Source organism: Nerophis lumbriciformis, linkage group LG07 (genome assembly GCF_033978685.3).
Source record: "Nerophis lumbriciformis linkage group LG07, RoL_Nlum_v2.1, whole genome shotgun sequence".
Taxonomy (NCBI): Eukaryota; Metazoa; Chordata; class Actinopteri; order Syngnathiformes; family Syngnathidae; genus Nerophis; species Nerophis lumbriciformis.
In genome coordinates this window covers 42058212-42075000 of record NC_084554.2, presented here as the reverse complement: position 1 = coordinate 42075000, position 16789 = coordinate 42058212, and the positions used below count along the sequence as shown (strand labels likewise).

At 38.9% G+C, this 16789-nt stretch overlaps 1 protein-coding gene and 1 long non-coding RNA gene across 2 annotated transcripts in view; one reads left to right on the top strand and one right to left on the bottom strand.

Moving 5' to 3' along the window:
* The window catches only part of LOC133609493 (uncharacterized), a 301958-nt gene that overhangs the window by 52534 nt on the left and 232635 nt on the right, over positions 1 to 16789 (bottom strand). The gene's annotated exons all lie outside the window — the stretch shown is intronic.
* LOC133609492 (cadherin-12-like) overlaps positions 1 to 16789 on the top strand; it is a 364499-nt gene that overhangs the window by 216067 nt on the left and 131643 nt on the right. Inside the window, exon 6 of the mRNA XM_061965103.2 lies at positions 1952 to 2139. Within this exon, the coding sequence (XP_061821087.1) occupies positions 1952 to 2139 (188 nt within the window). The remainder of the gene's footprint in view (positions 1 to 1951; positions 2140 to 16789) is intronic.

The window sequence follows — 16789 nt, the reverse complement described above, 5'->3', positions numbered from 1 at the left end:
CAGAATGGCCAAAGGTGAAGATGTGTGTGTCCAAGTTTAAGGAAACTAATGCATTTATTACAATCTTTGCAAGCTGGGTAACGTTTGCTGTGGTCTGGAACAACACGGTGCACATCTTTCTGTGGCAGCATCGGAGAAAGTTGTACATGTAAACCAACGACGATGAGTTTTAGGATCGCTGAAATTAGTAGGACAAAACGGTGCTTGCCAAATACTCTCATCAGTGAAGAATGAACAGTGGAATTACTAACAATTAGGAAGGTTTGTGTCATGTTTGTTCTCCTACCGAAAATATGTTAAAACAAAAAAATATATACTTTTTCCATTTTGACACATTTCCGAAAGAGGTCCAGGGAGCGGGTTGCTGACCCCTGCTTTAAATTAGAGATGTCCGATAATATCGGACTGCCGATATTATCAGCCGATAAATGCTTTAAAATGTAATATCGGAAATTATCGGTATCGGTTTCAAAATGATCCGTATCTGTTTCAAAAAGTAAAATGTATGACTTTTTAAAACGCCGCTGTGTACACGGACGTAGGGAGAAGAACAGAGCGCCAATAAACCTTAAAGGCACTGCCCTTGCGTGCCGGCACATAATATGTACAGCTTTTCACACACACAAGTGAATGCAAGCATACTTGGTCAACAGCCATTCAGGTCACACTGAGGGTGGCCGTATAAACAACTTTAACACTGTTACAAATATGCGCCACACTGTGAACCCACACCAAACAAGAATGACAAACACATTTCGGGAGAACACCCGCACCGTAACACAACATAAACACAACAGAACAAATACCCAGAACCCCTTGCAGCACTAACTCTTCCGGGACGCTACAATATACACCCCCCGCTACCCCATACCAAAACCCTGCCCACTTCAACCTCCCAATGCTCTCTCATGGAGAGCATGTCCCAAATTCCAAGCTGCTGTTTTGAGGCATATTAAAAAAAATAATGCACTTTGTGACTTCAATAATAAATATGGCAGTGCCATGTTGGCAACTTGAGTTGATTTATTTTGGAAAACCTTGTTACATTGTTTAATGCATCCAGCGGGGCATCACAACAAAATAAGGCATACCGTATTTTTCGGACTATAAGTCGCAGTTTTTTTCATAGTTTTCCAGTGCGATTTATATATGTTTTTTTTCCTTCTTTATTATGCATTTTCGGCAGGTGCGACTTATACTCCGTTGCGACTTATACTCTGAAAAATACGGTAATAATGTGTTAATTCCACGACTGTATATATCGGTATCGGTTGATATCGGCATCGGTAATTAAGAGTTGGACAATATCAGAATATCGGAATATCGGCAAAAAAGCCATTATCGGACATCTCTATTTTAAATGAATGCAATCCGAATTATTTATTTATTTATTTGTTGAGAATGTTTAAATTTAGGAAGGAGGAACAGGCAGCAAATAACATAAAAAAATGGATTAGATTCATATAGCGTAAGGATATGTTTTACTTAAATACAGAACTGGATCATTATAAAATAATAAAAGTACCTGTGAATATTTTTTTCCTATGGAACATTTATCAGTTGTATTTCCTGGGAACCCAAATAGCATTGATTTGTTGGAATAGGAACATATTATTTCAAGTCAGCCCAAGAATGTCAGCGTCACACTCATTTCCTTGTATTATTTTTCGTACTAAATCCTACTAAATCCTCCTGGCGAAGCCACCTGTCTTTAAGGTCCTTAAAAAAATGATATTTCCCATCCACGAGAAATCAATTTGTCGGTTTGTTTGTCGAACGATTCCTTCAGCATCGACTCTTGTTGGCAGAAGCAAAGCCTTGCAGACTCTCATATTTGAACGTGGGAGAGCCGACTAAGCCGCACACTTAGAAGACGGTGCCTCAAGACCTTGGGAAAAAAAAAAAACAGAACAAGGAGGAGATTTTAATAAACATCTCCGTTCCTTTGCAGGTTTTTTCCACTTGCGGGTGCCCGAGTCGTCGGCGGTGGGTTCCTCCGTGGGCAGGATCAAAGCGCACGACTTGGACGTGGGCAAAAACGCCGAGGTGGAATACACCATCGTGCCGGGCGACGGCGGCGCCATGTTTGACATCACCACCAACGACCACAACCAGGAAGGGATAATCATTCTCAAACGGGTAAGTGGTTCTCCAGCGAGGACATCAAATTCAACCTCCACGGCCATTGAAGCGCCTCAGCGGGCTTTCTGCTCCATTGCCGCGGGCTCCCAGAAGCATCCGGAGGTGCAATTTTCAAAGGTTGACACGGAAATTTAGCTTTCCTGACCACTGAAAAAGAAAATGGCAACGAGCGCCCGTGCACCAGGACTAGAGCCGTGCCTCGTCACCGTTTGGTGAAGTACAACTTTGTCACGGCATACTTGTTTCTAGGCCTCAAGAAATCAATTGATCCAACAATAATTGAAAATTAAATAGATAATTTTACCCTTATGTTTGTTTTCTTCGCCGGATTAAATGAACAAGGTGAATTCTCTTGTCAGTCATCCACTATCTTTGTCTCTGCGGGTGGAGGCGGGGCCGCTGGCTTACACACAGTCAAAATTCACCAGCAGAGCCTCGATTATTGACTCGCACCGCAAAGTAGGGTAGTACAGTACAGGCCATAAGTTTGGACACACCTTCTCCTCATTCAATAGGTTTTCTTTATTTTCATGACTATTTACATTGTAGATTGTCACTGAAGGCATCAAATCTATGAATGAACACATGTGGAGTTATGTACTTAACCAAAAAACGGGGAAATAACTGAAAACGTGTTTTATACTCTAGTTTCTTCAAAATAGCCACCCTTTGCTCTGCTTTGTACACTCTTGGCATTCTCTGGATGAGCTTCAAGCACATCTGTGAAGTGAAAACCCTTTCAGGTGACTGCTTTTTGAAGCTCATCGAGAGAATGCCAAGAGTGTGCAAAACAGTAACCAGAGCAAAGGGTGGCTATTGTGAAGGAACTAGAATATAAAACACATTTTCAGTTATGTACTTAACAAAAAAAAAAGGTGAAATAACTGAAATAAATTTCTGGGCTAAAGAGCGCACCAATTATTGCGGCTTTGTAGATTTTTTGTAAGCATGTTCTAAAAAAAAAAAATGCCTAAAATAAGCATTTTTAAGCATAAAAATGGCTATATGGACTAAAAAAATATAAATAATATAGTAATATTGGCCAAAAAAGGAGACCAAACCAATCAGAGTTTGCTGTTCAGTATCGTGGTCACTGATTGGCTCAGCCTCAGGCAGCATCACTATATGGGATCAAAAGACTGACTCAAGGGTGTTATTTAATGTTGAGAGGGCTCTTATGTTAAGTTGTAAACAAGTTATTGTGGGCGGCACACTAGATACAGTCTGGTGAGCCGTGGGAGATGATCTTTTATTAGATTATTATTATTATTTTTTGCAAAGCAGTAATTATAGTCTGCAAATGATGTGTTGTTGTTGAGTGTCGGTACTGTCTAGAGCTCGGCAGAGTAACTGTGTAATATTATTTCATATCAGTAAGTGGCAGCCGGTAGCTAATTGCTTTGTAGATGTCGGACACAGCGGGAGGCAGTGTGAAGGTAAAAAGGTTTCTAATGCTTAAACCAAAAATAAACAAAAGGTGAGTGCCCCTTAGAAAAGGCATTGAAGCTTAGGGAAGGCTATGCTGAACGAAACTATAGCTGAACTGGCTACAAAGTAAACAAAAACAGAATGCTGGACGACAGCAAAGACTTACGGAGCAAAGACGGCGTCCACAAAGTACATCCGAACATGACATGACAATCAACAATGTCCCCACAAAGAAGGATAAAAACAACTGAAATATTATTGATTGCTAAAACAAAGTAGATGCGGGAAACATCGCTCAAAGGAAGACATGAAACCAGGCCCGGCCCTAACCAATCTGGCGCCCTAGGCAAGATTTTAGGTGGCGTCCCCCCACATCGGCAGTGAAGTGTATATACTCACAAGAAACCGAATAGCTTTGTCTTTGACCTTTTTTTTTTACTTACAACTATACCTAATATATAAAGGGGTGGAAAAGTGACTATTACCTGCAGGGCAAACATTAGCTAACCAGAAGGCAATAACAATGTAAACAAAAAACACCTGCTTGAAAGATCTAATACAAATGTCCCTGAGGAATGTAAGGTGGGAGTACTGTAATTACCTAACGTTACATTATTATTTTCCAAAACAATTTAGCCCCCTCCACAATATTAACCCGACGTTCAAACAGAACTAGCTATTTATTGATTAGCAATTGCCGAATCATGTAACATTAGCTTAATGCTAAAAAGCCAGGTTACTATCACATTCTGTAACAGACAAATACTTTCATGTAGGCTAACGTTACCTACCTGCTACCTCTGTCTTTTCTCGTTTCTCCTCCTCTTCTTTTCTCTTTTTTCTTCCCTGGGCACCTGACAGTTTTGGCCGTTTTGACATCTTGTGTTGATTTTTTGATGTGGTGACGTCCAAAAAGAGTCATGATACGGGATGGGAGGGGGCGCACCGTGCGGGGGGAGGGGGGCGTAATGTTGTAACAAATAATATTTCTATTAAATAGGCTTTACTTTGCATTTTAATTAAAGTGGGATTATTGTTTGTATTTAGAAATAATAGTACCAACTTTTTTTTTTTTTTTTTTCTCCAACATTTGTGGCACTGGCGTGGCGCCCCCTGATGGACGGCGCCCTTAGCATTTGCCTATACGGCCTATGCCACGGGCCGGCCCTGCATGAAACCATACTTGCCCACCCTCCCGATTTTTCCGGGAGACTCCCCAATTTCAGTGCCCCTCCCGAAAATCTCCCGGGGCAGCTATTCTCCCGATTTTCACCAAAACAACAATATTAAGGGCGTGCCGTGATGGCACTGCCTTTAGCGTTCTCTACAACCTGTCGGCGCGTCCGCTTTTTCACCATACAAACAGCGTGCCGGCCCAGTCACATGTTGTATGCAGCTTCTGCACACACACAAAAGTGACTGCAAGGCATACTTGGTCAATAGCCATACAGGTCACACTGAGGGTGGCCATAGAAACAACTTTAACACTGTTACAAATATGCACCACACTGTGAACCCACACCAAACAAGAATGACAAACACATTTTGCAACGTAACACAACATAAACACACAACAGAACAAACACCCAGAATCCCTTGCATCCCTAACTCTTCCGGGTTACAATACACACCCCCGCTACCACCAACCCCACCCCCAATCTCCCGAATTCGAAGGTCTCAAGGTTGGCAAGTATGCATGAAACTGCTACAGGAAAATACCAAAAAAAGAGAAAAAGCCACCAAAATAGGAGCGCAAGACAGGAACTAAAACACGACACACAGGAAAACAGCAAAAAACTCAAAATAAGTCACGGCGTGATGTGACAGGTGGTGACAGTACACCTACTTTGAGACAAGAGCTATAGTGATGCATGGTTGGTTATGGTTTAAAGTCATATCCAACAATAGCGATTACGACTTTTTACTGTCAACTGAGTTTCGTTTTTTCATGATCTCTGCTGGTGGATTTTTTCAATGCAAAAAATGTGCCTTGGCTCAAAAAAGGTTGAAAAACACTGTTCTAGCCATCAAAATATTAAATAAGTTATTTCCACTTTGCAGAAATGAATTTAATAAAATAATGCTGACAATAACATGGTGTACAGGAAACATTATATATAATATTGGCCCAGGCCTTCTTGTTGCTAGGCAGAAGTTGTTGCAGCTACGCCCCGACAAGGCTATTTGAATCAGGAAATTGCTCCCCTCCGCCAAAAAAAACCCCCAACCAGTTATGTTTTAAATGGAATCGCTGCTCTGTATTCACTGTAAAATACATATCGGCAATAAAAAAAAAATCCCTCGGGCACCAACATCTTTCTGCAAACGCACCTCCACCATGTCGGATGAGAGAAGATGCACATGGAATATTCTTCGAGCATGGCAGCGTGATGTTCCTCCCGGGGTGGTCACGAATGCTGTGGACCCCCCGCCCCTCTTCACCTCATGTTCGCTTCACACCTCTCAGTGTGACAGCTGCTCTTTATTAGGAGACATGTAATTGTGGACTTTATATAAAAGAACGGTGAAGCTAAGCAGAAAGGCGCCCCACGAAGGTCCTTCCATGTACTTCATTAGAATCTCGGCATGCTGCTTTGCATCAAAGACCCCTGATGGCTTTTTTTTTTTTTTTTTTTTTTTTTTTTGCACTCTGATCGCCACGCAGCGTGTAGGAGCTCATCTTCTGGGCCATATGTTCTGCCTCCCGTAAGTTGATTAAGAGCACGTTGACCCTAAAGAGGTCGCTTGCTCGCGCTGGCTTTGATCCACCGAGCTATATTTACTATCAAGGCGCCAACTTTGACCGATGGCGTTTTGCAGGGCGGGAGAATGGGACGCCAACTTCGCACAAAAGTGGCGGCGGCGGCGTTCGGAGAATGAACTACGCCAGGATAAACCCCTGCGAGGTTTCCAAGGAAAGTGAAATAGAGCAGCGAGTTGGAATCTCTTCAACATGGAGAACATGATGGAACCTCATTAACTTTGACCTACATGTTCAAAATTACACGGGCTGAAAATAGACTTTTTTTTTCTTTTCCGTAAAATAAAATATTTTGTACTTTTCGGACTATAAGGCGCATCTAAAATTAGAGATGTCCGATTATATCGGACTGCTGATATTATCGGCCGATAAATGCTTTAAAATGTAATTATCGGTTTCAAAATTATCGGTATCGGTTTCATAAAATAAAATTGATTACTTTTTTAAACGCCGCTGTGTACACGGACGTAGGGAGAAGTGCAGAGCGCCAATAAACCTTAAAGGCACTGCCTTTGCGTGCCGGCCCAGTCACGTAATATCTACGGCTTTTCACACACACAAGTGGAATGCAAGGCATACTTGGTCAACAGCCATACAGGTCACACTGAGGGTGGCCGTATAAACAACTTTAACACTGTTACAAATATGCGCCACACTGTGAACCCACACCAAACAAGAATGACAAACACATTTCGGGAGAACATCCGCACCGTAACAAAACATAACAGAACAAATACCCAGAATCCCTTGCATCCCTAACTCTTACGGGTTACAATATACCCCCCCCCCCCCCCCGCCCCCCTCCAATCTCCCGAATTCGAAGGTCTCAAGGTTGGCAAGTATGCATGAAACTGCTACAGGAAAATACCAAAAAAAGAGAAAAAAACACCAAAATAGGAGCGCTAGACAAGAACTAAAACACGACACACAGGGAAACAGCAAAAAACTCAAAATAAACACAACAGAACAAATACCCAGAACCCCTTGCAGCACGAGCTCTTCCGGGATGCTACAATATACACCCCCCCCAACCTCCTCATGCCCTAAATTCCAAGCTGCTGTTTTGAAGCATGTTAAAAAAAATTATGCACTTTGTGACTTCAATAATAAATATGGCAGGGCCACGTTGGCATTTTTTTCCATAACTTGAGTTGATTTATTTTGGAAAACCTTGTTTAATGCATCCAGTGGGGCATCACAACAAAATTAGGCATAATAATGTGTTAATTCCAGAACTGTATATATATCGGTATCGGTTTATATCGGAATCGGTAATTAAGAATTGGACAATATCGGATATCGGCAAAAAAGCCATTATCGGACATCGCTACCTAAAATCCTTTCATTTTCTCAAAATCAACAGGGCGCCAGAAGCAATTTAATTTGGTACATGGTGTAATGACAAGTGTGACCAGTAGAGGGAAATCACACATAATAAATGTGTTTGGACTGCAGGCTGACGCCCGATGTTAAAAAAAAAAAAATGACGCCAGCAAGCAAGCCTGTTAGAGTGTCCGCCCTGAGATCGGTAGGTCGTGAGTTCAAACCCCGGCCGAGTCATACCAAAGACTACAAAAATGGGACCCATTACCTCCCTGCTTGGCACTCAGCATCAAGGGTTAGAATTGAGGGTTAAATCAGCATAGCTCAGTTGGTAGAGTGGCCGTGCCAGCAACATGAGGGTTCCAGGTTCGATCACCTAGTCATTGCCGTTGTGTCCTTGGGCAAGACACTTTCCCCACCTGCTCCCAGTGCCACCCACACTGGTTTAAATGTAACTTAGATATTGGGTTTCACTATGTAAAGCGCTTTGAGTCACTAGACAAAAGTGCTATACAAATATAATTCACTTCACAAAAATGATTATTGGGCGCGGCCACCGCTGCTGCTCACTGCTCCCCTCACCTCCCAGGGCGTGAACAAGGGGTTGGGTCGAATGCAGAGGACACATTTCACCACACCTAGTGTGTGTGTGACTATCATTGGTACTTTAACTTTAACTAGAACATTACACACAGCGCTCAAAAACCTGTCAAAAGGTTTTAGTACGACTTTGGTAAGCTATGAAGCCACACCGCTTGATGGATTGCAGGAGCATTACGGCTTTCAACAGACGGGTGTTACTATGGTGTGTGTATAAGGACCCAAAATGGCACCTGTTAGGAGACATTATCTGGCATGTTGTTTTGCAATATTATACAAAACCAACTTTTCTTACCTATTGACGTGTATTTGGGATCTGCATAAGTCCCGAAAATCGGAGTGCGTCTGCCATTGTCGTCTGTGCGGTAGTCAATAAGCTTTTTCTGTTTGTCTTTCTTTGTTGCCATTTGTAATATAATGTAGTTTACAGTTTTAACTAGCGCTGTAAATCTTTGGGCACCTCACGATTCGATTCTTGGGCGTAACGATTCGATTTGGAATACATTCTCGATTCAAAAGTCTCCTCTTTACAATGCTACTGGAAACTGTCAACCTGCACATCAATGCACTTTCTATGCCGCTGGACTAAGCTCCGACAAAATCCCGTTGACACGTATAACTTGTGTTACTATGACAACGACAATAAAGTAATGGATTGATTGAAACCGATTCTCGATTCAAAAGCAATAATTTTTTTTTTAATAACATTAGGTGACAGTTCTATAATTAACTAAATTCCTCCATAAAATAGATAAACAGCTCTAAATAATTTCTATATTAATTAAAAGAAAACTTAAAAAAAAAAAATTACAATCCTACCCAAACATTTAATAAAGTCAAACACAAATAAGGCAACAAGAGAAATATCCAACACTTCTCTTTTCTAAAGTAAATCTGTACAGCGAATATGATCATCTACATTAACTATATGATTTGCCTAATTAACTGGACACGAAAGAAAAAATATATATTTATATATATTTAAACTTAGATTTTTTTTTTAATCAATTAAGAATCGTTACAAATAAGAAATTGCGATTAATTCTATAAAAAAAATGACACCCCAAGTTCTAATTTATGTCTGTCAGTAGACTCGCTATGGAAGCGCTAAAAACTACCAGTACGGCACAAATGACGGGGAGAAGACGCTGTCAAAGTGGAGGCACGTAAATAAGACCCACCAAAAAACAGCGCATCATGAAGCGACTGTCAGAAAGCGACTTGAAGTTGGTCTGTAAAACATCATCTATGCAACATTTTGACCAAAGAACCACCATTACATGTTATGTAGACCACAAGGAAGTGTTTTGAATGTAGAAAAAAATATTTATAAAATGACCACTTTAATGCACCTCATAATCTTTTGTATGAAAATAGACCTGAACAGACCCGCTCATTGGCAATGCACCTTATATTCTGGTGCGCTCTGTAGCCCGGAAAATACGGTAAATCAAAATAAACTGTTCCAAACTCCAAAAATAAAACAAATAAAAACACATTTAATATAAAATTAAAGCTGCAAGCAGCAATGGACGGGACCAACTTTGACGGCACATAAAATCCAAACCGGAGCAGTAATTAAAACTCTTTGGTCAATTTTTAATCAGAAGGGTTCAATCTCTCTACTGTGCTGGTTTGAAGTCGACACGACAAACGCGCTTAGAGGAGATAATATTTGAAAAGAGGTGACCGGTTTTTACAAAACTTTTGTTTTGAAGGGGGAATTACAAACTTTCTGTTGATTTTTGCTTGGGATTGTCAATATATGAAATGTAGGTCTAAGTCAGACCTACATAGAGGCTTTTGTTTCATGTCTCTAAGACATTCCTACTGGAAGTTACAGGCAGTTTTGTCTGAGTTTTCTTCCTAGGAGCAGTTGTGTCTGTGTTTTTTTCTTAGGGGGCGCTAGAGCGCAATTTTGAGTTTTGGGGTTGGGTTTTTTATTAGATAGCAATGTTTGCCAGTCCTGATGTGTGTGTCCAGTTTGGTGAGTTTTGAAGCATGTTAAAGGGGTCAAATTACAGCTCAAAGAGGCAAAAGTGACTGTTTTTACTAACTTTGTTTTTTGAAGGGGGAATTGCCAACTTCCTGTTGACTTTTGCTGAAGGATGTCAATGTATGAAATCTAGGTCCAAAGCAGACCTACATAGAGGTTTTATTTCATGTCTTTACGACATTCCTACCGGAAGTTACAAGCAGTTTTGTCTGTGTTTTTTCCTAAGGGGCGCTAGAGCGCAATTTTGAGTTTTGGGGTTTGGTTTTTTGATTAGTTGCCAATTTTTGCCATTCCTGATGTGTGTGTGAAATATGATGACTTTTGAAGCATGTTAAGGGGGTCAAATTACAGCTCAAAGAGGCGGCGGAATAATAATAATAAAACCTTACAAATACAATAGGGTCCTCTGTCCCAAAGGGACATTCCGGTCCCTATCTACAGTTTTACATGCAGAAAACAATGTGAAATACATGAAATGGATAGATGATAGGGGTGTCCTGATACAACTTGTGATACCGATATTCAAGCCTTGAGCCTGGACTGATGCCTATATTATTCTGATACGATATCAGGATGAATCATACTTGTACATACTTTTATAATTTTTTTGGGGTGTAACATTAAAAAATGTTTGATCAAGCGAAATTAGTCTTTAAGTTGAATTTGAATGTTTTATTGGCCACAATCATTCATTAAGTAAAGCTCATAACACAGTATGTTGAATGGTGCGGACACATTTGTTACTGGATCATTTCTAATATTCCTCTGACTTGGAGACTAGTATGCAACTATAATGAGTTGATACTGATTACTTGTTTATATTGACAAATGTGCTATGTTAGACTGCAATATTGTTCAATTAAAGACACTTAACACCTATGTCTATCTTGTGTGCTTAGCTGTTGTGTAGCCGCTAGCTCACAGGAGCTTACAGCCTTCCATGTTTACCTTTTGGAAATGACTTGACTTGTACGGGGAGATTTTAGAAGCAAGCCACAATATAATCCCTTCAGGATGTTTACGTTGCGGTCGAACTCTTAAGAAAATACGAAGAAAAAGTACAACAACTGAGTCACTGATGAGTGCGATTCTTCATTTGGGTACTTGAATTTGTGGAGTGAAACTGACGAGTTTGTTAGACGCAACGTTTTGCCTTGTGATAAACTAATCGGTGTACAAAAACCGGGGCCGACTTTTTGTGACCAATAAGCGAATCGTACAAAAAAATGCACCCACTGGCTAAATGTATTTACTCCCTTCAGAGCCGTACAATATCTATATTCAAAGAATCAATAAAAAAAATTGGACTTAAAAATGGTGTGGTGCCAACAGAAGTCCTCTTTTCAGTTCGCCATGCATAAAGAGGTGATGGCTACTGAGTGAGCGTATGGCACACTCACCAGCTGTATTGACACTACACTTGTACTGCGTTGGTGTTTCGCAATGGTTCTCTGCCACCTACTGGATTAAAACAGTCGCTACATTTGACCTGCAGATAAATATAATAGCTAAAATAATTGCTTTTGTGTTGTTAAAATAATTGATTGATTGAAACTTTTATTAGTAGATTGCACAGTACAGTACATATTACGTACAATTGACCACCAAATGGTAACACCCGGAAAAGTTTTCAACTTGTTTAAGTCGGGGTCCACGCTAATCAATTCATGGTAATGGTAAGAATATCTGTGCAGAAAGGATTTTGGCGCATTTGTGAATTTTGCTTTCTCTTAGTGCCATTTAGATTGATGACTTAAACTTAGACAAAAGTGTATTGATCCACAAAGGTTAATTGTTCCACACAGTAGCTCAGTTTCAAAGGATGGAAAGGATAATGCAGGTATAAAGTAGACAAAAAATGTACCATAGTAGCAATACACTGCAAAAAGTCAGTGTTCAAAAACAAGAAAAAAAATAAATAAATAAAAAATAAAATTAGGGGTATTTCTATTTGAACTAAGCAAAATTATCTGCCAATAGAACAAGAAAATTCGGCTTGTCAAGACTTTCCAAAACAAGTAAAATTAGCTAACCTCAATGAACCCAAAAATACCTTAAAATAAGTATATTCTCACTAATAACAAGTGCACTTTTCTTGGTAGAAAAAAAAAGAGACCTTTTTTGCTCAATATGTTGAAAAATATTCTTAAATTAAGTAAATGCGAGTGCCATTATCTTGACATAATGATGATTTCTTTTTCATGCTTGAAGTAAGAAATTATTACTTTAAAAAAGTAGTTTTATACTTGTGAGTGTTGATGACACAGCTTTGCAACACTTGATATTCTAGTTTCAAGCATGTTTTACTCAGTATAGGTCATCAAATCTCAGCAACAAGCTGTAATATCTTACTGAGATCATTTAGGACCAAAAAACTTAAAACAAGTAAAACACTCTAACATAAAATGTGCTTAGTGAGAAGAATTATCTTATCAGACAGAAAATAAGCAAATATCACCCTTATTTGAAATATTTAATCTTACTTAGATTTCAGTTTTTGCAGTGTATAAAATCTAACATATATGTAATATTTACATATTATATATACAGCGTGTGATATATACTGATATATTATAATATATGTATATATATATATATATATACAATATACAACAAATCCCAATTACCATGTACAATATTACAGTATATGTAACAGCTGCAGCAAAAAAAAAAAAAAAAGCAGCATAAAATATGGTGACAAAAACTGATGTCAATCAAAAGAGGTGCTTCCTGATGAAACACAGTATGGCGCTTCGCAGACAAACAACTGCGGCTGTATCGGTCACATGTTTTTTGTTTTTCTTAAAGCGACACACACCTCAAGGCTTGAGTTTCATAACGCATCGATGCTTCACTATGGTACAGACAGGCTGGGCTTATTTTAGTCCATCCTTGATCTCTGATGTCACAAGCTGACAAGAATTCCTGGAGACTCACTCCCAAACCTTGCAGGAAGTCTCCCCAGAAAGAAACCTTGATATCAACAAAGGGAGGACCTACTACAGGCCCGGGAACAAACTTAGGGCGCCCTATGGTGCTAGTTACCCCATGGGGTGTTGCACCAAAGTAGTGCAAATCTGTCAAAACATCAACCTCGACTGTGTTGCCGACGCTAACAAATGTACCACACGGTGGCGCTGTTACTCAACCCCAAAGTTGGATCTCAGTTGGATTGACTTGAAATGTCTCGTACCTTCACAGTGTTGGGTTGAATCGTCTCCGAATTTGGTAAACCCTGACAAGCACGTATGACAAATGTGAGTAAAATGGGATGACAAACATTAAACGTTTTTGCGTTGGCTCGATTGTTTTTGATGATAAAATCTCATTTTTTATTGCAACTTTTAAAAAAAAAAGACTTCTGAGAACTGATTTCCAGTTGTTGTACCTTGTTTTGTTTTTTTGTTTTTTGTCACATATGCAGGTACGGCACTGAGTTGCAAGACAGATGGCAGTAGTGTATAGTTTATGGTGTCTTGGTCAGTACGGTCGTTGCTGTCTGTTGCGCTCTAAGACGTGTTAATACTCTAAGTATTGGACTTATTACGCACCAGCGGTTTGATCGTAACGTGCACCTTATTTGTAGTTTTTATTAACAAATGAGGTGTTTAAATGACCTTGTAAGAGAGCCAGCTCCAGCTCGTGGTGCCCAAGACCAGACTTAAAACCAGGGGAGACAGGGCCTTCTCTGTGGTCGGCCCTATGCTCTGGAACACTCTGCCCCTCCATGTTCGAACTGTTCTCACAATGGAGTGTTTTAAGTCTCGTCTTAAGACCCACTTTTATTCTTTGGCTGTCCTCTGTTGTCCTCTGTGTTTTTAAAATGTTGATTTCTATTTACTGTTTTAATTGGTTTTACCCTTTAAAATCATTTTTAATCATATTTATTTTATATTGTTTTGTTTTATATGTATTTATTTTTTTTGTTTTTATTCAGTCATTGGTGGGACTAAGGATAATATTTGAATATTGTTTGTATTATTGTTGTGCAGCACTTTGGAAACATTTTGTTGTTTAAATGTGCTATATAAATAAAATGGATTGGATTGGATAAAATCACTGAAGCTAATCAGTAGCATGTCAATAGCAAAGCTCATGTATATTAGCATCAAGCTAGCGCATTTTTACGAAAAGTGGAGCCTTACTTAACGTAAGTTGGAGCGTTTGTCGAGTTATAGACTTTGTTGACATTGAACGTTGCAACATTACAGAGGGATAGTTTGGTACCGAAACATGGCACCTTTGGATTTTATGTTAGTTATGTTTAGGACCAGTGCCAAAAAAAAAGGACCGAATTAGGTACCCATCCTTGCTTACATAGTACTACTGTTGTCCCGATACCAATATTTTGGTACTGGTACCGGTACTTTTTGGTACTTTTTTCTAAATAAAGGGGACCACATAAAAAATCATTATTGGCTTTATTTTAACAAAAAATATTTGAGTACATTAAACACGTGTTTCTTATTGCAAGTTTGTCCTTAAATGAAATAGTGAACATACAAGACAACTTGTCGTTTATTAGCAAGTAAACAAACAAAGGCTCCTAATTTAGCTGCTGACATATGCAGTAACATATTGTGCCATTTATCATTCTATTATTTTATCAAAATTATAAAGGACAAATGGTAGAAAATTAATTATTAATCTACTTGTTCATTTACTGTTAATATCTGCTTACTTTCTCTCTTAACATGTTTTATTTACACTTGTGTAGAAATGTAATAATCACTTATTCTTCTGTTGTTTGATACTTTACATGAGTTTAGGATGATACCACAAATTTGGGTATCAATCCGATACCAAGTAGTTACAGGATCATACATTGGTCATATTCAAAGTCCTCATGTGTCCAGAGACATATTTCCTGAGTTAATATACATAATATAAATTTAAAAAAATGAAATAAAATGTTGTGATGCTAAAAAATATCGATGTAATCAAAGTATTATCAATTAGATACATTCCTTTACTTGGTATCATTACAGTGGATGTTAGGTGTAGATCCACCAATGGCATTTGTTTACATTCAGGAACAACAGAGATAAGGCAATTTTTCCTCTTGACTAGATACGCTCCTGTACTTGGTATCATTACAGTGGATGTTAGGTGTAGATCCACCAATGGCGTTTGTTTATATTGTAGCGTCCTGGAAGAGTTGGTGCTGCAGGGAATTCTGGGAATTTGTTATGTATAAATATTCTCCCAAATGTGTTTGTCATTGCTGTTTAGTGTGGTCTCACTATATGGCACATGTTTATGACAGTGTTGGCGTTGTTTATACGGCCACCCTTAGTGTGACATGTATGGCTGTTGACTAAGTATGCACTTCATTTGCTTGTGTGCAGTGTGTTACATGTTAAGGCCGTCGTCTTGATGTGTATTGATTGGACATAGTGACATCTTGTCTTGACTTTGTCGATTATAGACCATCTTTAGCGCATCCGCTGTTATGACACCGGTGTGTAATGACGCATATTTAGCGGCCACTAATCCTCCGGGGATGATGCTTGAAATAAATATACCATGTTTGTCGCCATGGAAACAAGGATTAGTGATTTAGAAGTAGTTACAACACACAAAAATCTTAAAAAGGCCTTAGTGGCCACATGCGTGGACAGCACCTTTTAGCTCTTATTTCCAAAATTGCGTACGCTTATACTGCCATCTGGTGGTGTCAGAAGAGTATAACATACAATGGAATTTGGAAATAATACAAATTAGCATGTCACTACACATGAAGTACATGTTTGTGTACTTATAGACTAAGTACATCATATCAAAAGAGGATTTTTAGTTTTTATTCTAATTAGGGTCCAATAAGCCCAAATAGCAAAGATAAATAAAAAAAAGCATGTAAACAAACAGCTTGGGCCTTAAGAGGTTAAAGCACCTCTTCCTGAGGGCGTTTCAGTGTTCTAACGTCACCTTTATCTTTAGTTTTTAAGCCAAAATATGTCCGTTCTCCCTTTTTTTGTCTACACACTGTGTCTGTTTGTAAGTACTCTGTGATTGTGCACTGCCAAACATGCTCGTCTGCATGACGACGCCGACGGGTGGCGGACCGGTACTTTTTAGAGGAACACTGCAAAAAGTCAGTGTTCAAAAACAAGAATTTTTTTTTACAAAAATTAGGGGTATTTTATTTGAACTAAGCAAAATTATCCGCCAATAGAAAAAGAAAATTTGGCTTGTCAAGACCTTCCAAAACAAGTAAGATTAGCTCAATGAACCCAAAAATACCTTAAAATAAGTATATTCTCACTAATAACAACTGTACTACTATAGGAGTACGTATTTTCTATTGTTTCATTGAAAATAAAACAGCAAAGTCCATTTGGCTGTCATCTGTTTTAATATGAGACACAATTGTGTCAAAGTCATGATTTTTTTATGTCATGCTTGAAATAAGAAATTATTACTTTAAAAAAGTAGTTGTATACTTGTGAGTGTTGATGCCACAGCTTTGCAACAGTTGATATTCTAGTTTCAAGCATGTTTTACTCAATATAGGTCATCAAATCTCAGCAACAAGCTGT